The sequence below is a fragment of the Medicago sativa genome, chromosome 2 (genome assembly GCF_051527215.1).
Source record: "Medicago sativa cultivar Bolivia chromosome 2, Bolivia_mono, whole genome shotgun sequence".
In the NCBI taxonomy this organism is placed as follows: domain Eukaryota; kingdom Viridiplantae; phylum Streptophyta; class Magnoliopsida; order Fabales; family Fabaceae; genus Medicago; species Medicago sativa.
The window spans coordinates 38,786,937-38,810,437 of NC_140750.1; the positions used below are offsets into that span (position 1 = coordinate 38,786,937).

Here is a 23,501-nt window from a genome sequence, read left to right on the forward strand (position 1 = left end):
ATTAACAAATTTCTTGGTGTTGAAGATATCAACATTCCTAAGCTGAAGATAAAAGAGAGTCAAGTGTGTAAGGAGATCACTGGAAATCAGATCATGGTTTGGTCAAAGAAGAAAAAGATTTTGTCTGGAAAACTGTCAGTAAAGGATGCTGTCTTGAACAGGATCGCAGCTGTAAACTGGGTTCCTACTAACAACTCCTCAGACATTGCTACAGGTTTGGGAAAGTTCATCTATTTTGTAAGCACCAAGACTAAAATGAACATTGGGCAGTACATCTTTGATCAAACAGTCAAGCATGCAAAGACTGCTGTTGTGAAGTGTCCCATAGCATTTCCTACCCTGCTATGTGGAATTATGCTGGAACAACACCCTAGGCTTATAACTGCTGCTGATATTCCTGAGAAGAGGGAACCACCCCTTACCCTGCACCCCAAACTATTCAGGGCTGATCATGTTCCAGACATTGTTGGAACATCTAGAGGTGTACCTGCTGCTGGACTTATGACAAAGCAGGAAATTGTGATTGCACTCAAAGACACTTGTGTTATGCTGGAGGAAAGAAAAACCAATTTTGAACTTATGATTCAATCTTTAGTGAGAGAAGATGCTACAGCTCACCAAACAGATGCTGAGGAGGACAATGCAGATGAAGCAGACAATGATGATGAGAACAACAAGGGGGACTCTGATAGCAGTTCTGGAACTGCTGAATGATTTTTTTTTTATGGGCTATCCCCTGAACATTTTGTGCACCTGTGTGTGCCTATTTTTGATATGTAATACCTTCATACTCTGTGGTATTCTACTAGTACTATATGTTATTCTGTTTAATATGCACTTTATCACTACTTCCTATGATTGTTGGCATATTTTGTGGCTAAAAAGGGGGAGAAAAATTGATGTTTCTTTAACTATGCTCCATTTTCTGTATATGTGCTCTTCTGCATGTATCTTGTCTGCAGACTACTTTATGTATGCTTGATTGTTTATGATTGCTATTCTATGTTGTTGCATTTATTTTGCAACTATGTCAGGTGTTGTGTAGATGTTGTCACTCATGTTGCAACATCTTGATGGTCTGTTGGTCTTCATGATAATCTGAGAATCTGATCTCAGTAGTTTATTTTTGTACATGTTCCTTGCTGACATCCTCTGATATGTTGGAACATGTCTAATCAAGACCAGTGTAGATGTTAGCACTTGTGCTGGAACATCTCTGTGATGCTTCTGAGATTCTGGTTTTCTCAGATGATGTACATGTTCCCTGCAAATGCTCAATACAAGGTTGGAACATGTCTAAAAGACCTTGTGCAGATGTTGGCACTTCAGCTGCAACATCTTGGTGTAATTCTGAGAATTTATTTTTCTTAGAATTCTTAGTGTATAGGTTTCCTACTACTGTCTTATATTATGGAACATGTCTGGATGACTTTCTAAAGTCTCAGTGTGTGTGTGTGTGACCTTTGATAGGTCTGCTAGCATGTATCTGCTTATAGGAATGCTAGTTTGTGGATATTCCCTGAATGTTTTATGCCCAGATCCTGAAGGTTTTATTTCTATGCATTAGGAGCTTTTATCTGTTCTAAGTATTTGTATGCATGTATTTAGGGGGAGTAATGGAATATTCCTGTAAGTAGTCACTCATAAATTCATATGTTCAGGAGGAGTGATACTTCTATGTGAGCTTGTGCTAGTCCAAGCTAGGTGAAGGATGTTGAGTCAGAAGTTTAAACATCTGGGTCTATCACTTGTAAGTTTGGGAATTTATGTTTTCTGACTTCTATATGCTGTTGGTGATAGTTATCTGAAGGAATCCAAGTCTACCACATGTAAGTATAGGAATTTAGGTTTTTGTGCTTCTATGATTGGTTAGTGACAGCACTCTGTAGGTATGGGAAATTTATTTTTTCCCTTGCCTCTATGTGTGGCAGGTACTCCTGTCTGACGTTTTGAAGGATGTTGGAACATCCTATGTCTGTAGCATTGGAACTTGTTTTTCCTCTGCTCTTGAGAGAACTTGCATCTCTCCACTTCTGTGTGGGAAATTATCTTCCTTGACTGTAGCATAGGAATTTATTTTTCCTCTGCTCTTGAGAAAACTTGTTTCTCTCTCTGTACAAGAACTTATGTTCCCTAGTTGTAGCTCAAGAATTTATTTTTCCTTTGCTCTTGAGACTATGCTACTGATCTGATCCGCTGCTGCATGTCTCTAATCTAGTGTAATACCTCTGCCAGCTGAAGTTGTGATTGAAGATTCATGAGGTATTCTATGTATGCACACTTTTGCTATCTCTGTATTGATACTACCTGCTACTTCTTCTTCTTGAATATGTGTTCGTGATGACTTGAGGAAGTATATCTATGGTATCTCTTTGGATTCTGTGTGCTAGCTGTTTTCTCCATTGGTGTGTGCTCTTGCTCTTGGAGGAATGACATTTCTGTATCCCTCTGTTTCATATGTATTGGCCTTAATTTGTTTTAGCCAAAAATTTGCCAAAGGGAGAGATTGTTGGGTATTTGTGTTGGCTGCATTATTGCTAAAACAAATATTCTTGTTCTGTAAGTTGGAACCAATGTTCCAGCATGTGGTTAGGCGACTCTGTAAGATGTTGGATACAATGTTCCAACATCCTGACACGGTTCAGTGTGCCTGGGTTCATGCCTAAATGTACGTGCATATTTTATCGATTATGGAAACAATATTTCCTTTACTTAGTGGCCAAGCAACGCGCATATCATCTAAGAATCAGCTGTGGAATATTTCTAAAGTAAATATTTTATTTTAGGAAATATTTGTTATTATTTGGAACGCTCCTATAAATGTTCCGACATATTAGGACTTTCCAGATTTGTTTCTGATTCTTGTTTTGCAGGTTAGCTGAACTGATCTGCAAGTTTACTGAAGCCCAATGATTTATTTAGCCCAAGCTGCTTCAGTATAAAAGGAAGACGTCAAGACCTAATTGCTCATTCAAGCCGTCATACTAAAAAGTTTAGATTTTTAGGGTTTGAGTCTCCATGTATTCTGTTCTTGTGTCGTTTGTGAAACAAGTCAAGAATCTTTACTGTGTGCCTTCTTGTGTCGATTTAGATACTTGTTTAGGACTGAGTTTGTGAGTTTAATACTCTTGTGCACTAAACCGAAGTTGTGACACAAGGTTTAGTTGATTGTGTTGATAGGTAACTTCTATTCTGTTTTGGTTGAGGTCTGATAGGTCACTGGGGCAATGACTAACCATTAGGATAGTGAGATGGGATCTCAGATCTAGGAGTTCCTAGGTTGAAGTCTATACAGGTAGGTCCTAGGTCATATAGTGTAAACGAGGAGTTTGCTGAGAGCTATTAAATAAGGACTACACTAGTGGATTTCCTTCCTGGCTTGGTAGCCCCCAGATGTAAGTGTGTTGTGCTGAACTGGGTCAACAAACTTCCTGTGTTCTTTATTTTTCTGTCCTTTATTTTCTTGTTTTTTATTTCTGTTTATCGCGTGATGTTGAAACATTAATCGGAACATTGCAAACGATAAAACATCTGATAGAACATCTAAAACAAGTACGCTAGAATTACATTTTATGTTTCAGCTGGTTGTCTTCTTGACTTATTCTTGTTTTGCTTCCCCTATCTTACAAAATTTCCCTTTCTTTGTTTTGCAGGAAAAATGAAAGATTTGGGGGCTCTTGTGAATGCGGCGAGCAAGAATATATCCGCCAAGAAATGGCGCAAGAACGTCTAGTCTCTGGAGCACCTCATAGCTAGTTCCGATGCTGGCTTAACCTCTAATCCTGTGGTGGACTTAGAGGGCGAGGATCCGTCTGAAGAGTTAGTGCATTGCGAAGAGGCAGAAGGTGAGAGCGCCCTCCGAGGAGCCAATCACGCTGATCAAGGCCGTTCCCGTCCGCTCTAAGAAAGGAGACTTCATCCAACTTCCGAAAGTATGGTCCGAGCCGCAGCTGTGTGCTCCCCAGTCGACCCTTTTCTTGGATGACCCCGAGCTGAAGATCATCCAGGACTTGGGTCCAGCTGGCCGTAGTAAGGCGATAACCGATGGGGTTATTGCCACCATGAAGGCTTTGGAGGTCGCTGCTGCCCTGAACAACGCTTCGCTGGAGAGTGAAGTTCGGGTCGACGCTCTGGCGCAGGAGAGGAATGCTCTGAAGGAGGATCAAAGGAAAAAGAGGTCAGTTGCTGAGGAGCGTGACCGTCAACTTGCTGTCCTAAAGGAGCAGTTGACAGAGGCTCGGACTGCTCTTGAGCAAGCGGTTGATTCCTCCCGGAAGCTGGCTGAGGAGAAGGTGTCTTTGGAGGAAGCTCTGAAGAAGGCGGACCTTCCTGGAGAGGATGAGGGGGAAGACCTTGCTGTCCTACGGCGAGCTGACCTTGTGGACAGGGTTGGTGAGCTGGAAGGAAGCTTGGTGGACGCCGTCAAGCTAGGTTTCGATCGGGCGGTGGCTCAGCTGAAGATGGTGAACCCGAACATTGATTTGAACGTCGAAGGAACTCATCCCCTTAGTGATGTGAAAGATGGAGCGATCATTCCCCCTCCCGGTCTTGATGAAGACAACGGGCATGTTGATGAAGCCCAGGCCTGATGAGGCCATGTAATTAATATCTTCTTCGTTAACCATGTTTGTAATGACATTGTGCGCCCTTTGTGGTTTTAGCACCTTTATAATATAATTAGATTATTCTCAATTACACTTGCATGCTTTACTTTCAAGTATAATGTTTTGAATCTGATTGCTCGTTGTGTGAGGCTTTTTAATATTGTTCGAAGTATTTATTGAGAGCAAACTATCTATCTTGCGTTTTTCACAAACTGCAATAATTCGTATTCTATCGCTTGTTCAACTTGTGTTGTTGCTCGCTTTTGAAATGTGAGGTTTTCAAGGCGAAGTTTTTTTGCTATAGCGGGATGGACTACCCCCCCTGCAGTCATTACTTCGACGAAGTGATTTAATGACTGGAGAGTTTAGCATGCCCGCCTGACTGCTTGTTACTTTGACTTGTTGAAATCAAAGCTTTGCCTTTTTCTTCCTAGGTAATTAGTTACTTTGTTTGGAAAGTTTTACCTTTGCGTTGTTTTGCAAGGAAGAGTTTGGGCAGGAGGGTTCCAACTGTTACACGGAGTATTAGTTAGTAGTATTGCACATCCAAGAGATCGTTTATCTGAATGTGTGTCCAAAGTTGTGTTTTGGACGTATAACAGTGAATGAACGAAGAAATCATTCTAAGTTCAGCGCACTGAGGCGTGAATCACCCATTGCGAGCTGGGGTTCTACTTAGCATATCGAGCAGTGATGTCGCAACGGTAAGCGTACATACTGAGGAGTACGAGAATTTTTTGTGTAAATTTCTCTTATCCTTTTTCTTTTTGGATTCGGAGTGGCACAACTTTCCTCTTCCGTTTACTTGATCGTTTGGAGAGCGAGGAGTTCATTGCATAGAACTGAGTATGTACATTAGAGTAAATTGGCATTGTCTGCCATCTAAGTGTAATACTTTTTGAGTTTTTCTGCATTCCAAGTCCTTGGAATTGTGTTTTGATGGAGATCTTCGAGTCTGTAAGCTCTCGTCCCGGTTTTCATTCGGATCTTGTTGGGCCCGTCCCAGTTGGCGGCGAGTTTCCCTTCTTCAGTATCCTTTTGATTTCGCCGGAGAACGAGATCGCCCACTTCGAATTCTCTTTTTCTGAATTTATTGCTGTGGCGAGCGGCTATTTTTTGTTTTAGCGCTGCCTCCCGCAAGGTAACGTTTATTCTGACTTCATCGACAAATTCGAGCTCTTCACGCAGATTTGCCGTGTTGGTCGGGAAGTCGGTGTTGACGTCAGTTCTCCAAGTGAGTTCTGTCAACTCAATTGGTATGATTGCTTTTGTCCCGTAAGTGAGCCGAAAAGGTGACTCGCCAGTGGTTGAGCGGGGAGTAGTTTTATAGGCCCAGAGGACCGCGTGCAACTCTTCAGCCCACTAGGTTTTGGCCGCGTCTAGCCTTCTTCGTATCCCTCGTAGAATGACCCTGTTTGCGGCCTCGGCGAGGCCGTTGGCTTGAGGGTGTTCGACGGAGGTGAAGCATTGTTTTAGGCCGATATTCCTTAGGTAGTCTTGGAACTTTTGGTCTGTGAACTGTGTACCATTGTCGGATATCACTAGAGCAGGTACTCCAAACCTTGCTAGGATGTTTCTTTTGAAGAAACGGAGTACGTTTTTAGCCGTGATCTTGGCCAGTGGTTCGGCTTCGATCCATTTTGTTGAGTAGTCGATGGCAACTACCAGATACTTCAGCTGTCCTGTGGTTTTAGGGAATGGTCCCGGAAGGTCGATGCCCCACCATACAAAGGGCCAAGGGGAAACCAGGGATGTTAGCTCAGCGGGGGGTGCCAGGTGCATGTCCCCGTGTCGCTGGCATTTGTCGCAAAGGTTCACGTAATCTTGGGCGTCCTTTAACATGGTAGGCCAGTAGTATCCAGCTGGTAGGACCTTTTTTGCGAGAGCTTTAGCGCCAAGGTGCTATCCGCAGATGTCGTCATGGATGTCGGTGAGGACTTCTTGGGTCTCGTTATGTCCCAAACACTTGATAAGTGGTGTAATGAAACCCATTTTGTAAAAGGTTCCTTCCACTAAAGTGAATGAGCAGGCCATTTGCTTCAGCCTTATTTTTTCGTGCGGATCGGAAGGGAGTTCCCCATTCTCTATGTATCGAGAAATAGGGCCCCTCCAATCTTCCATCCCGATGATTGAGTTGATGTCTTGCAATTGAGCTTCTTTTTCTTGGATTCTCGGTTTGTCGAGAACCTCCTGTATTACGGTTTTGTTCCCGTTTGCAGTTCGCGTACTTGCGAGTTTTGAAAGAATGTCTGCCCGAGTATTCTGTTAGCGAGGAACGTGAGTTACTTCGACAGTTTTGAATTCTTTCATCTTCTCTAGTACTAACTGAACGTACTTTTGAAGGTGGTCTTCTTTTACCTGGAACTCTCCCGTGACTTGGGAAACCACGAGTTGCGAGTCAGTAAAGATTTTCACCTTTCTGGACCCCAAGTCTTGGGCGGTTCGTAAGCCAGCCAGGAAGGCCTCATATTCTGCAGTGTTATTGGTTACGGGGAAAGATAAAGCGAGAGAAATTTCGATAATGATACCTTTGTTATCTTCTACAATTATTCCAGCCCCGCTTCCCTTGGAGTTGGATGATCCGTCTACGAAGACGGTCCATTCCTCGGAGTCGTCCTCAGCTGGGAAAGTCATCTCGGCGAGGAAGTCGGCGAACACTTGTGCCTTCAGTGCCTTTCTGGACTCGTAATGTATGTCAAACTCGGATAGTTCGAGTGACCATTTCATCATCCGACCGGCTACATCTGGGCGACCCAGGATCTGTCTGATGGGTTGGTCTGTTCTGACTATCACCGTATGAGCTAGAAAGTACTGCCTCAACCTTCGAGCCGCTGTGAGGAGTGCGAGAGCTACTTTTTCGATTCTCCAGTACCTCATTTCTGGCCCTAGCAGTGCTTTGCTGGTGAAGTAGACTGGTTTTTGTCCCTCTGCCGTTTCTCTGATGAGCACTGTGCTTACTTCGTCAGAAGAGACGGATAGATACAAGTATAGTACTTCACCTTGATCAGGTCGCGAGAGCACTGGGGGCGCCGAGAGGGTCTCTTTGAGATGCTTCAAAGCGTTCTCGCATTCCTCTATCCAATCGAACTTCGTTTCTTTCCTCAAGAGTTTGAAGAAAGGAAGGGCGTGTTGAGCGGACTTAGCCACGAATCTGGAGAGGGCAGTTAGCATTTCGTTGAGCGTTTGGATGCACTTTTTGGAGTGGGGCGTTGGGAGCTCGGTAAATGCGCGGCATTTATGCGGGTTCGCCTCAATTCCTCTTTTCGTTAGGTAGAAACCAAGGAATTTACCCACTTGGACTCCGAAGGTGCATTTCTCTGGGTTGAGTCGCAAGTTGTACTTCCGAGTTTGTTCGAACACTCTTCTGAGGTGAGCGGAATGATCCACCTCTTGTTGGGATTTTATGATCATGTCGTCCATGTAGACCTCAAGGATGTCTCCTAGAAGTGTCTTGTCATAGACTCTGTTCATCATTCGTTGATAAGTGGCCCCCGCATTTCGTAGACCAAAGGGCATTACGTTGTAGTAATAGTTTCCTAATTCGGTCATGAAGGCTATTTTAATTTTATCTGCTTCAGCCATGGCTATCTGGTTGTACCCAGAATAGGCGTCCATGAAGGATAAAAGTTTATAGCTGGAGGAATTATCTACGAGTTTATCGATGTTAGGAAGGGGATATACGTCTTTAGGGCATGCCCTATTAAGATCGGTATAGTCAACACACATTCGCCATTTTCCATTAGATTTCTTGACAGATAGTGTATTTGGCCTCAGAAATAAAATTTGACTCTAGGAGGTCTTTTACAGCTTTTTCTGCAGCCTCTGATTTTTCAGGAGACTGCTTTTTACGTCGCTGGGCTACAACGCTAACTTCGGGGTCTACTGTCACCTGGTGACAAACGACGCTAGGGTCGATTCCGGGTATGTCGGTCGCGCTCCATGCGAATAGGTCGGTGTTCTCCCTGAGGCAGGCGATCAGCTGTGCCCTGACAAGTTCGGGAAGGTCCTTGCCGATTTTGAAGTTTTTCGAGGGTTCGTTTCTGAAAGGGACCAGCTCGAATTCACCGTCAGGAATAGGTCTAAGAAGTTTCGCGTTGAGCGGATCCTTCTTTTCCTTGGTGAACCTGGGGTCAAGTTCGACCAAGTTGGCGTCCAAAGTGCTCGCAGCAGCTTTCCCTTTATCCTCAGCAGGTTTGCTGGATTGGGAAACCGAGTTCTGGGATTTGTTAGCTTGGAGGAAACATCTTCTTGCAGCTTTGATGTCTCCGTTGAGGGAGGCGATGATGCCATCATTCGCATGATACTTCAACTTCAGATGAGCGGTTGAACATGATGCCCCAAGTTGGGCAAGCTCGGTTCTCCCTATGATGCAATTGTAGAGAGAAGGGCAGTCGGTCACCAAAAATGGGACCTTTATTGTTTTCTTGGCCTCCTTTTCTCCGAAGGTGACCAGCAGTTCCACGTACCCCCATGGCTGAGTAGACGAGCCGTTGAAGCTGTAGAGTTCATTTCCAACATAGGGAGAAAGGTGTTTCTTCTTCAGTTGGAGAGTTTTGAACAGGCTGGTGTACATGATGTCGCACGAGGACCCTGTGTCAACCAGGACTCATCGGACGTCTGTGTTAGCCATCGATGCTCGCACGAGCAAAGGGATGGCTGAATTTGAAGCTCCACCAGGAAGTTCTGAATCATAGAACGCCAAATGTGGCCTTCCTCCGTGGTTGGAAGGGGCCAGCAAGTTGACACTAATGAGTTCCTAAAATTTCCTCTTTATGCTTCCCATGGATATGTTCAGTGTTCCTCCAGTGATGAGGTTGGCAGTGGGGAACTGTTCCCAGGTGCATGAGTAGGGGTTGATTTCCACGTTGTCAGGGAAATCACCGAGATGTTCCACGGACATGGCGATGGTTTTTCCAGGCTCAGAACCGTCGTCTATTCCGCCTCTGGGTTCTTGACGAACTGCTTGAGCCGACCTCTCTGGATGAGGAGCTCAATGGCATCCTTTAGATGGGTGCAGTCATCGGTGGTGTGACCGTGGCATTTGAGGAATCGACAGTACTTTGTTTTGTCAACCCCCTTCCTCTCCTACGACGGAGCTTTTGGTGGCTTAATGTCAGCTTCATTCAGATCGGCTACAGCGATCTCGGCGAGGATTTTCTCTCTTGACATGACCAAGGGAGTGTACTCGGCGAAGTGACCATTGGGCCTCTTACTTTCCTGAGCAGCTTTGCCTTCCTTCTTCTTCTTATGGAAGGGCTTTTCGGAGGCTTAAGCAGCTGGCTCCTCCTTCCTGAATTTGTTGAGGCTGTCTGCATACAGCTCTTCTTCGTAAGCAATGTAGATCTTGGCGATCGCTAGGAACTCGTTGAGAGTCCTTGGGCGATCTAGGCGGACAACCTTCTTCACGTCTGTGCCTTCGCGCAGACCTTTGGCGATGAGGTACCGCTTCATTGTTTCATCGGCACCTCGTACCTGAACAGCTTCTTTGTTGAACCTCTTGATGTAGTCTCTGAGGGGTTCCTTTCTTCCTTGGACGATGGCTTCAAGGGATGCCACCGTTTTTGGTTGCGTCCTTGACGCAGTGAAGCGGGTTGTTAACTCGTGGCAGAGGTCGCTCCATGAGTGGATGGAGTTTCACCGCAAGTTCTTAAACCATGTAACGGCTCCTCATCTAAGTGTGGTGACGAAGAGCTTACATTTGACGGCGCCTTGCACCGATATGTAGGTGAGAACTGCCTCTATGTTCTCGATGTGCTCATTTGGGTCAGTTGTCCCGTCGTATGAGTCCATCTGTGGAGGCTTTTCCAGTCCACGGGGAATAGGAGCTTCTCGGATACGCCGTGTGAACGGACCGTAAGCATTACGGTCAGTTCAGGTATCGCGAGTTGTAACACCCCGTTTTCCCAACATAAAAATTTCTTAATAAAATCAGAGTAATTCATCGTAAACGGAATGTCACATTTCTTAAAAATCATAAATGGAATAAATAATAATTTATCCTTCAAAACGTTCAACAACATAATATTTAAAACTTCACAGCGGAATAGTTTGACAACTTAAATAATCTTTGGCACAAGGGCCTCAATATAAAATCTCATAAAACTTAGTTCAACATCAATTCTTGAAAGATTCATAAAGTAATACGTAAGGAACAAAAAGTAAAGACATAATCCCATCCCATTACGTATCAGAGCACCTAAGACACACACACTTGTGAGGAGTCCACTCATGACCGCAACTAATCTGGTTACCTGCAAGTTACCCATACAAAGAGCAACATTTTCAAGCAGAAGGGGCGAGATTTCACAAAACAATAATATTAGGAATATAATTCAACAATTACATCTAACATCTTAAACTTCATTAACTAGCATCATTAATCTTCCTACATTAGTCATAAACTTCATCATACATCATCAAAAATACAATCATAAACATCATCATATATCTTCATAAATATAATCATAAGACATCATCTTATAGCATCATAAGTACAAACATAAACGTCATCATATATCATCATAAATATATTCATAAAAGCATCATCACATATCATCAAATACTAATCGCAAACAATCATCACATATCATCAAATAATAAACATAACATCGTCACATATCATCAATTAATAATCATAACATCGTCACATATCATCATCTAATAGACATAGACATCATATCATAAATCATATAGCATCAACATAACATCATCGTCATAAACCACTTCATAATCAATCATCATAAACAACTTCATAACCATTCATCGTAAACAACTTCATAATCATTCATCATAAACAACTTCATAATCATTCATCATAAACATCTTCATAATCATTCATCTATAGTCACTTCGTTAAAACATCACAACTTAACATCTTGACTCTGAAGGTGAGAAAAAACACAAGAAGGGGGGTTGAATTGTGTTTTGAAAAATTCTTCGTTTCTCCTAAAAACTGAACACACTGATCAGAAGCTAAGTGATACCGCTTCTGAAGTGATAATCAGAATCAGAACGCAGCGGAATAAAACAGAGAGAGAGAAGATGAAAGACACAAAGCAATTATACTGGTTCCTTCCACAATCCGGAAGTAGTCTAGTCCCCCTTGCACTTCCAAGGAGATTTCACTAGAATGTAATATCTGATTACAAATGCTCAAACACACAGTAAGAGACTTCCTTTGCTCAAGCACACTTTGCAAGAGTCTTCCTATGCTCAAGAACACAATCAAGAGACTTCCCTGCTCAAGCACAACTGCAAGAGACTTCTAACTAAACAAAATTACACAGAAAATTGTTTAAGGTTGAACACTTGATATACAATTAGAGGTGCTCACAATACAAATCAGATACAGACTCTAAGACTTAAGAATTTCTAAGATATGACTTTGAGTCACAGAAATTCTAAGTGAATGCAGAACAATTTCAGCAGAGGTTTGGCACTTGTAAAAATGTTGAGAGTCTTTCGTTCAGCATTACCAAATCTCTAAGTCTTTACTCCTTTAGATAGAGGTGTAAAAGAGACGTTGTGAAATTGCCAGCACATCTAAAGAGTCATTGTTGAAGCTTGATCTTTCACCAATGATCTTTTGCCTGATTTGGCTGTTGTCCTATGAAGAACCAATTTGAAATCCATTCCCATTGTGAAGGAACATCTTTACAGGCATAGCTGTTATTCTGAAGTTGTTTTCTTGTCCTGTAGCGTAGACACAAAACAGAGTAGTGGAGAAGGTGGTTGTACAGTTCATACAAAGTACAATGTCAACGCTTTTTGAAGATAAGCTTCCAAAGCCTTCAAATCTTCTCAAAAATGACCGTTGCAATCATCCACTAGTCTTCTGCAGTGTTTTCGAATCCAATAGACAGCTTTTGAAGTGTTGATCTTTGAATCTTCAGCTTGTGGTGATAATCAGCTTCTGATGAGCTTCAGCTTCTGATGAAGTCGCTTCTGAACTATCTGCTTCTGATGACTATCCGCTTCTGATGGTTTTCAGCTTCTGATGACTTTCAGCTTCTGATGACCTTCAGCTTCTGATGACCTTCAGCTTCTGATGTCGTCATCATTCTTCAGGAGCACTTATTACTTCAGATGCACTTCTTCACAGATGCTTTCAAGCTTCCTTTTCTTGATTCCTTAGCTCTCTTTTTGTTCTTCAGAACCTTTACATGATGTAAATTTTTAGCTATGGTCCAGTACACTTGAACAAATATTAGCTAGTCCAATTTACAATTTTTAATACCTTGTTATCATCAAAACTCTTTAAGGTTCATTGTTAAACACATTTTGTTCCAACAATCTCCCCCCTTTTGATGATGACAAACAATAGTATTTAAAATTGATCAATTGTTGTTAATCTAATTAACAAGTTGACTTTGGGGTTCTGAGGTTTGTAAGCTCATAGTCAGAGGTTTGTAAGCTCTAACTCCCCCTGAGTCTGATAGTTTTTAAGGTGAGGTTTGTAAGCTCCCCCTAAGTTTTATCCAGTTTAATTAAATTCATTTTACGCACAATAAAAATATCAGAGCTTAAAATTGAAAGAATTAACTTATAGATAAGAAGAATGGTTCAGTTAATTTTATTTGAACTTTTGATATTTCCCCTTTTTGATACATCCCTTTAAAGGTAAGACAAAAAGATAGAGTTTTTAAAAAATTTCAAATATTATTAGTGGGGCTCAGAGCCTTTAAATACTATCACATATACTCCCCCTTTTGTCATTAGCAAAAAAAAAAAATCAAATAAGCAATAAAGACAAAAAGATTTGAGAAAAACTCAAACATGAAGAGAGTATAACTTTGTATGAGCAGAATATCAAGCATAAAGTAATTCAGATCAATGTATGAGCAGAATATCAAGCATGATGGATCAGAACCAACTAAGCAAGTTACTAACATTCAGAAACAGTTAAAACAAAAGATGTTAAGAAGCAAGAACCGAAACAGTTAAAACAAACAACAAACAAAAATAAACACTAGGGTGTGCAACTAAGGTTTGGTTTGTTGTTGTTTCATCATCTTCTCCATTTGTTCTGCTTGCTTCTTCACCAGATCTTCAAGAACTTGTTGCCTCTGGAGAAAAGCAAATTCCCTTGCTTTAGCTTCCTGCTGTTGCTGTGCCATCTACTGTCTTAGTAGCTTGAACATCCTGGCTCCTCTTGTCATGTAGTCAGCTTCTGAGTAGAATGACTCATTTGTTAGAAGCAGCCTTGGACCTTTCTTGGCTAACTCCATATTCTTCAAAAACCTCCTTACAGTAGCAGCCTTGATTCTGATACATTTTCTACTTACAAATGCTATCAGATCAGTAGCTCTCTTCTGCAAGGATTCCCATTGTTCCTCATAGGCTGATGGCAGATCAATCATCCTTTTGTTCTGTACCAGATCCTGCATCTCTGAGAGGATCTTGAGTAACTCAACATCAATGTACTCAGATTTCAGTATGTTCAGGGGTGGTTGTTCAAGGATTTCTAGATCTGAGGATTGGTCAGAGTCACTCAGAGACAGATCCTGAACATGTTCAGGTGTTATAATGGTGAGGTTATGATCAGATTGAGTTGAAGAGGATGGTTGGTCATGGTTAATTTGTGAGGTTGAGGTTGAGGCTTGAAGATTAACTTGATGATTGTCACTTTCCATTGGAGTAGGATGGGGTAAAGTTTGATGTTCTGTATGCTCTGGTTGTTGGTTTGATTGGGGGTCAGTTTCAGTATTGGTTGGTGTTTGTTGTTATGAAGTTTGTGTTTGAATGTTGAGTTGGGGGTCAATGTCAGCTATGGGTGATTGTTGTTGTTGAGGTGATAAGGGTTTGTGTGGTTCTGGTGTTTGTTGATGGGGGCTTTCTGAAACAATTTTCTCAGAAGCAACTGCTTATGAGGTTGTCTTAGAGGCTTTCTCTGAGGTAGGGTTTGGTTCTGATAGTTCACCTGAGTAGTGAGTGATCAGATTGTCTAAGACAGAAGTGTCTTCTTCTTGCTCAGGTGCTGGTGGTTGAGATGAAGAGGGTGAGATGGGGTTAGAGGTGACTGGAATCTGACATACCTTGACTGAAGTGCCAGCTTCTGAAGTGGTTGCATCTGGTGCACCAGCTGGAGGAACAGAACCTGAAGCATCAACTTCTGTTGTTCCATGATTCTCTCCCTAATTCATCTGATCTTGCTCTATGTTATCAACAATAGCTTCTTCCACAATTATCATCATTTCTTCTTCCTCATCTCTTTCTTGTTCATACTGGGCTTTCAGATCTTGCTTGTTTGCCTTAAAATCATCAGCACGTTCCTTAGCCATTCTTTTCAAAGCTGGAGTCACTTCAACCATAGAACTTTTAATCTGAAGTGGAACCTTCTTCTTCTTGGGCTCAAGCTCTTCCTTTTCTAGCTCAACAAGGGCATCCTCTGCTTGCTTTAAGGTGTATACAGTGTCTGCTTTACTTTTTCTTTTCTTGGGAACATAAGCAGCACCAACTTTCTGTTTCTTTCCCTTCTCCTTAGCAGCAACAGATTCAGCTTCAGACTTAACAACTTTTTGCTTCTTGATCTTTGCAACAGCAGCTTCAGACTCAGTATTGGTTCTGGCCCTCTTTCCTTTGGTTTCATCAGGAGCAGCAACAACAGCTTGAGTGTTGGCTCCTGATTCTCTGGCATGAGCAGCTACCAGACTGGCCAGGACTTCAGCATTGTTTTCTTGAATAATGGAGGGAAAATCCTTCAAGGGTTCTGACTCAACTGTGGTCAGTTCAATTCATTTTTCATCAACAGGATGTTCACCGATGACCTTCATAGCATACAAGGATTTGCTGTTACAGATGCGGTCTGAAGTGCTAACTGTAAAACAGCTATCAGAAGCTTGTTTGAAGTTCCTCAGAGTCTCCAACAGCTTGCCTTGGTGAATGATTTCTGACAGAAGTCTTCTACAAGGTACTTGTTTCCTTTTCCTGCTAGTAGCTTCTTTGATGGCCCAGCACATATGATGCAAGAGGTAATTTGGAACATCAATCCTTTGAAAGGTAGCCAAGGAGTACAAGGCTAGTTGATGATCCTTGTTTGGTTGATCAGCTCCTCCTCCTCTTTGAAAGAAGCAATGTGCACTGAACTTTAGCAATAATCTGTGACACACTTCCATTTCTGCAGTTTTTAACTTAGAATCTCCTTTGCAGAACAGATTTATGTAGCTCTGTAATAGAATATCATCCTTAACTTCCCACTTAAAAAATCCTTTTGAAGATACCCTCCATGCTTTTGAAATAGCTCTTTTGGTGATGGTTACTGGGATACCCATCACTGCAGATCTAATCTCCAATCCTTCAAAAGGTTTCAGACTCATTTCTTCTCTGGTTTTTCCTTTTAAACTTGAATCCTTTTCTACGGCCCTTTTCTCTTCAAGTTTAGTAGCTTCCTCGTCGTAGACCTCAGCCCTTAACCAAAAGTCCTTTACCAGATTCTCATATGTTGGTCCATTCAACATACGAAAATAACCATGTAGCTTTTGTTTCTTGACGTAAGCTTCCATGTCCACATCATATTTCTTCAGAGAAGTGAAGTCAAAAGGTGTCTCCTTTTGAACAATCAGTTTTTCTTTAGGAATAGATATGGTCTTAGGTTTGATGACCAACCCAAATTCTGATAAGCCTTGCATGCTTGAAGTAGATTCTGAAACTTCTCGTTGCGAGCTTGATGATGCCATTTGATGATTGAAGAAGATGATGATTTTAGGGTTCTAGGGTTGAGAGAATGCGCTTACTTCGCAAGAATAGGTTTGAAAGCAAAGTGTTTGTTTGTGAAGTGAGTAGTGTGTGAATTGACAAAGTGTTAAGAGTAAAAACGATTGCAATTTAAAAGAGACAAACAAACATATCATTAATGACAAATTGGGGGCGCGTGAAAGTACTTTTCAAAGCTTTTAAATCATCATTGCCCTTTTAAGTTATACACCAATACAGACAGACCACGTCAGAAACTTTCAGAGTAACTACCAAGTTAGTGGGCCAGCATTACTACAAAAAGTAAATTCCAACGTTTCCACTAACTCTACTATTCATATGCATAAAATCCAGCTTCTGGACTTCAGATGCTGACGTCATCATCAGAAGCGAATTTTCCTCAGAACCTCAATAAAGAGCTTCTGATGGACCACTGCTTCTGAACTGACTTCAGAACCTAAAATCCTATTCAGGAGCGAGCAAGCATTTAATCAGACACAAAGTGCATGTTCAAATTTTTCTTTATAAAATCAAATCTTTCAGCAGTTAAAGGCTTAGTAAATATATCAGCCCATTGATTCTCAGTATCAATGAATTGTATATCTAAAACTCCTTTTCGAACATAGTCTCTGATGAAATGGTGTTTGATTTCAATATGCTTAGCTCTTGAATGTAAAATTGGATTTTTAGACAAACAAATAGCAGCAGTATTATCACAATAAATGGGAATACTGTTAGTAATTATCTGATAATCTTCCAACCGATGTTTCATCCAAAGTAGTTGTGTACAACAACTTGCAGCTGAATGTATTCTGCTTCTGTTGTAGACATAACAATAGTTGTTTGTCTTTTGCTAGCCCAGGATATAAGATTATCACCCAGAAATTGACAATTGCCACTGGTTGACTTTCTTTCAATCCTATCACCAGCATAATCAGCATCACAGAATCCAATTAGCTTATAATCTAAGGATTTCCTATAAAGTAGTCCAAGATTAGTTGTTCCTTTCAAATACCTGAAGATTCTCTTGACAACAGTCATATGAGATTCTCTAGGATTTGATTGGAATCTTGCACACACGCATACACTGAATAAAATATCTGGCCTAGATGCAGTGAGGTATAACAAAGAACCAATCATACCTCTGTACAGCTTCTGATCTACTTTAGCTCCTTCATCTTCTTTGCTAAAGGTGCACGTAGGGTGCATTGGAGTGTTCATCACTTTACAATCTTCAAGCTTGAACTTTTTCATAAGCTCCTTTGTATATTTTGATTGATGAACATAAACTCCTTCTTTGCATTGATTGATTTGAATGCCAAGGAAGAACTTCAGCTCTCCCATCAAGCTCATTTCAAATTCATCATGCATCAACTTAGAGAATTCCTAGCAAAGAGATGCATTAGTAGAACCAAATATTATATCATCAACATATATCTGCACAACAAGAATATCTTTCCCAAAGGTCCTTCTGAAGAGTGTTGTGTCAACCTGTCCTCTTTTAAAATCATTATTGATTAAGAAATTACTTAGTCTATCATACCAAGCTCTGGGAGCTTGTTTCAAGCCATATAGTGAAGGGATTTTAAGAGGGTTTTTTCAAAAATTTTAATCCTCTTTGCGGAAGAAATCCCGTTGAAATGGATCTTGATTAAATCATTAATCACAAATCAAACACATACTTAAACAATTTAATGATTCAGGTGTTTACCTCTTGAAGAGCAGAACCTTTGTAGTAGAATTGTTTCTGATCACGAGCAAAGCAAAGCAGCGATGCATCTAATTAGTCCACACGAACAGTGCTCCTCCAAAACTCGGTGCTAGCCAAGGAATCAGAAGTGCAGAGAAGAAAGGGTTGCTCCAAAACCGTGTGTCTAAAAACTTCAGCACTAGGGTTCTATTTATAGAACTTCTAGTGTGCTCTGCAAGTCAGAAGTCACCATTGGGCTTCAGTAAGCCCAACAACGAGTTTAGTAATTTTGCTAACTAATTAGCGTTATTTACTAAACGCACCCCTTATATAAGTCATACTTATATATTTCTCTTTTGACTGTTCTTTGTGTGTGACCCTGTAGGTTCTAGTCACGTTGAAAATAATATTAAATCTAATATTTAATACTATAAACAATGAGCGGTATCTAGCAACACATCATTGCTACCCAAGTGACAAGAATGTCATGTGATCTGACGAAACCTTTCCATGATAATACTCATGTGTACAATTACTCCTTTGTCTCGATATCTTTATTGATCCCAAGGCATAGATATTGTCACCCTTGTATAGATCAATGTTTATATTCCTTGATTCCGAAATATACTGAATAACGAATAAGTCCAATATCTTATATTGACTTAGTTCGGCATGGCCATGCAGTTTTACAGTCATATTTCATCAAGAGGCCTAAAGATATATCTCCTGTTTATGAGGAGGTACAAATCCCATCTAGGACACTCATGTCCCTCATCATGATTCATCAAGTACCCATCAACCAACGTTATGGTTATCCTTTTACAGACAACGTTAGAATGGCAACAAAGCACTTGAGTCCACATCTAGGGATCATAGTGGTTTCAGGTCTAAGAGCGATATACACTATTATCATTGTGAGAATATCTTATGACAATTTCATAACTTACTATGTAGTATTCTCACGGCGGGTCAATCCAATATAAATATTACTCCTAATATTTATTTCTATGTGAAGACTTGATAACTCTTTATCCATGATCTGTGAGATGTGATCATCAGTCTACCCACATAATAGTCTCTATGCTTTAATGATATCCCACTTCTCAATAAATCTTGACTACGGATACTTTTAGAATATTTTCCTTATGTTTAACGGGGTCTCACAATTAAGTTATACTTAATGTTCCATTAAACAGACTAACTATTCTAGGGACTTTATTATTTTGAAACAAAACAAAATCATTAAAGAAACGCCTTATAATTTATATTTTCACAATATATATATTTATATCAATATCATGATACAAAGCCAAACCCAATCAATGATTGGCTATTAGGGCTTACTCCAACAATCTCCCACTAGCACTAAATGCCAATCAAATATTAACTCAATATCTATGGTCAAGTGTTAGCATCAAGCACACTCTGGGCATGATACTATTCTAGTAGATAAGGAACCCTTTCCTATGTTGGTAGGCTACACTATTTTCAATTTACACTTTCGATTTTCCATCAAAAAGAAATTGAAGTGTCAAAGTATACATTTGGATCATTGGTGAGATCAAGTTTTCATTGCTTGCAAGATTTAAACCAATTTTACCTCAGACGAGATCAATGGAATCCGCAACGCAAGAAACACATGTTTTTCACTCAGTTATGAGCTAAACAATCCAAATCATATATATTTGACATCTGTAATAGAAACAACAACTATCTGAAGCTTGTACTTTTACAAATTTCATAGTTGATATCCTAGCATAACATTTATTCCAAATTACGATCTGGATATACTGTACACCGATATGAAAGTCAACACCATTGTAACTCATTTACAATGTTTCTTTCATCCGTGTTCAAGAAACAATCCAATGTCCTTTAAGACATCCAAGGATATTCTTGAAGGTATTCTAGTGTCGAACACTATAATCAATTTTGGTACATATTAGAAATAATTTTCTAACCATGTCTTACATGTGTAGATGAATTGTTTTGGTGACTAGTATGTCATCTACATACTCCACCAAACTAATATAAATGCTCCCACTAATTTACTTGTGTGCACAAGATTTCTTTATTAATCAAAGTTTTCATAAAACTTCATTAATAAAATAAACAATTCAACTTCGAGAAGATTTTTACAACAATGGCAATTGGGATCGTTAGATTTAAGCATTGCGATGATGTAATGGTTTCGTCATGATTTGCATCATGAGTTGCATGAAACTATATACAATCAATCGCATCTTAAAGGTATTCATAATACCATCCATGTCAGTTTTCTAAAAGAAAACTCACATTCCAATGTCCAAATATGGTCTGTGTACATAGATTCTTTATAAGATCCCATGGCATATAGCCACTTCTCAAAGTTCAAGTCTTTTAGATCTTGTGCTACTCAAACTGATGATTTAACAACAACCCTTTGTTGAATCAACTCGTGTTCCATTATTAGAGAGATGTGTATTTTGTGTTACTTGACTTAATTCAAGTTCTACATTACTCCCACTGGCTTCTGTAGGGACATACTCATTAAAAAGAATACTCCAGTTATAACGACAAACAAATTTTGTCAAAGAAGATGTAGAAATAATATCCTTTAGTTTCCTAAGGATAGTTACACAATTATACATTCATTAAATTCGATGTTTAGTTTATGTAATAAACCATATAACCTCAAATTATCATAAAGTCAAAACTAGGTACTCTTACCTCCATATCTAATATGGTGTCTTTATGATTACTTAATTGGAACTTTGTTGTGGGTGAAGAATAACTGTAATTTAATTAATTTCAAGAGTCATTGAGTTATAATCAAACTATCAAGTCATGTCAAACATGAAACAATATAAATAATCATTATACTCTTTAATCAAACATTTACCATCACGACTTACTCGTATAGTCTTTATAATTTTCAAACTTATTCCTTTTACTTCATTGTTAAAATCTTTGAACAATTTCAAAGTTTTCTTGAATCGTGTCAAATACACTTTGCTTATCTACTAAATGATTTAGTAATGTTAGATGAAGTAATAGAAACAATATCTAGCAAATATGTTTAGTTCACCATATACATCTCATATGTATATCAATTCAAATAAATTATGTGTCCTTTCACCTTTGTTGGTGACCGGTGTACTAATCTATTTTGAAAAGTGGGGCTCACATCCTTCAAATGATATAAAATCAAATGAGTCCAATAGTCCATATCCATGGATTTTGGAAATGTGAATCACACTTGTTTGTACTAAACGTTGATGCCAATAATATACAAAAGGTTCAAATCTCATTTGATCCTCTTTTCAGATAAGTTATAGACCAACTTATTAAGATCATGGAACTCAAATCCATTACTTGATTAGCATACTTATATAGAAAACATAATTTGCATAATAGGACAACGTTTGTCTATTATTCAACTACACAATCATTCTCTTGTCAATACAAGATTTATGATTTAATGCTTCTATTTTATATGGAATTTAATAACAATTATTTTGGTTCCATATCAAGTTAAATTTAAGTCCAAGCATTAGCTCCTATGTCAATGAAACAATTTGTTTCATTCTAGACGTAAGTGGACTTCACTTATAGTTAATCTCCCGCTTCCTTAAAACTCTCTATATTTCAAATATGAGATTAATCATCAAGTATCATATACCTATGATGCAGAAGTAGAAATTAACTTTCTATAACTATATGGGTAGATAAGAAGTTTTACTTCTATTTTGACTCTTTCAAAACATTAACAGTTTTTCTCATTCTTAAGAACAATTCTTAATTTTGTACCAATTCAGAAACTCCTTTCTGAAGATTTTGTTCTTCATAAGAACATTTAACAGTATAATAAAATTATATATGCCGAAGAAATTCTAAATACAAAAAATAAAATAAAATAAAAATGTATCCTGATATAAAAACATAATTAATTAGGTCTTTAATTAAATATGTTCCCACTATTTTACTCAAAACAAATGACCTTCAACATTTGAATTGGAAAATCTCATTGGAAGATTTTCTAGTGGGTTGAAATTCATATTTCACCTTGCTTTAAGTCAACGGGGGCTGTACTCAAAACTCAGTTATTTAGGTAGGAACTCCTTCCAATTGTATCTCATACAACTTTCAAATCATTTGAGTGAATAACTCCTTACTCTAATCTATCATATAGATGTTCCCAAACATTGCTTCTAAATTTATTTTAATCTTATTAAAATTAATTTAGTTAAGTTAAACCCAAAAGAATAACACTTGGGTAAATTGGATTACCGCACCGCAACTTACTAGTATAAAATATGTGCTTCACGGAGGCAAAACCCACATATTCGATATTAGTCTTGAAGGGTGTTAAACTTTTGGAAAGCATTAAACTTAATATTTCATTTGAAGTAAATATATATTTTAATCTTATTAAAATAATCTAGCTAAGTTAGATCCAAAAAAATAACAATCGGTAAATAGAATTACCGCACCACAACTTACTAGTATAGAAAATGCACTTCGCGGAGGCGAAACCTACACATTTTGATATTAGTCTTGAAGTGTGTTATATATTTGAAAACAATTTACTTCATATTCTATTTGAAGGATTTTTATTTAGTTTAATGACATGTGTATCTCATACACGCGTCTTTAAAGATGCATGACATTCATGCTCATAAAACGCAAGTATATAAAACATTTTAAAACATACATGCTAACATACATCTAAAACATGTTAAGCATACATCACATACATGCGCTAAATAAACATACATTTCATGCATCACATACATAAAATAATAAATTAGGTAGTATGGTTAGACCTCCTAACGCGTAAGAATTAAATAAACTATTTTATTACAATTCTTTGACCCACGAGCAAGATTCAAAAGTTTCTCCATCGGAATCACCTTTTGCGTTGTCTTTTCTTCAACTTGAGCAATTACAATATTTAACCCTTAAATAAAATAAATAAAATAAACCACGACACGCAGGTCGTATTTAAATAAAATAAATCACGACACGCAGGCCGTATTTAAATAAAATAAATCATGATACGCAGGTCATATTTAAATAAATGAACAAACGCTAATATAAACTAAGGTCATAACCATATACCATATATTAAATAATAATAACTATTTATTATTATTTTAAACAATTTAAGAATCAATCAAGATTTGGAAATAATATTTTGACCGAGATATATGTCATATAAAATTGATTCATATATATGTATATATTCCTTTTGAAACTATTTTTCAAAATCAATCGGGTCATAAATATTAAAATATGCAAATTTTAGGACCAAATCTAAAAGATCATATCTGATTTTTGAAACTTTTTCAAAATCATGATACTTTTAAATTAGAAACAAATTATATTAATATCATGCAAATCTTCAAAAGATCATGTCTGATATTGAAACTATTTCAAATCATGATCTTCTAAATTCATTATCACATTGGGATCGTTTATTACCTTTTCAAACAACTTTTGAAAAACAATCCGAAAGGTAGAATTTTTTTTTATTT

At 38.9% G+C, this 23,501-nt stretch overlaps 1 protein-coding gene across 1 annotated transcript; it reads right to left on the bottom strand.

Moving 5' to 3' along the window:
- Nucleotides 1-6,506: 6,506 nt before the first annotated feature.
- Nucleotides 6,507-9,177, bottom strand: LOC146946768 (uncharacterized). Its single transcript, XM_085748303.1, has 3 exons — nucleotides 8,410-9,177; nucleotides 6,963-8,192; nucleotides 6,507-6,866 (listed from the first exon to the last, which is right to left on the bottom strand). Exons 1-3 carry the CDS (start codon nucleotides 9,175-9,177, stop codon nucleotides 6,507-6,509), a joined length of 2,358 nt encoding a protein of 785 aa, XP_085604429.1.
- Between the last annotated feature and the right edge of the window lie 14,324 nt (nucleotides 9,178-23,501).

Coding starts and splice junctions, on each gene's coding strand:
- LOC146946768 (XM_085748303.1), bottom strand. CDS start 9,177: ATGTACACCAGCCTGTTCAAAACTCTCCAACTGAAGAAGAAACACCTT. Junction 8,193..8,409: donor CAGAGGCTGCAGAAAAAGCT/GTAAAAGACCTC, acceptor GGGTACAACCAG/ATAGCCATGGCTGAAGCAGA. Junction 6,867..6,962: donor AAGTCACGGGAGAGTTCCAG/GTAAAAGAAGAC, acceptor CCTCGCTAACAG/AATACTCGGGCAGACATTCT.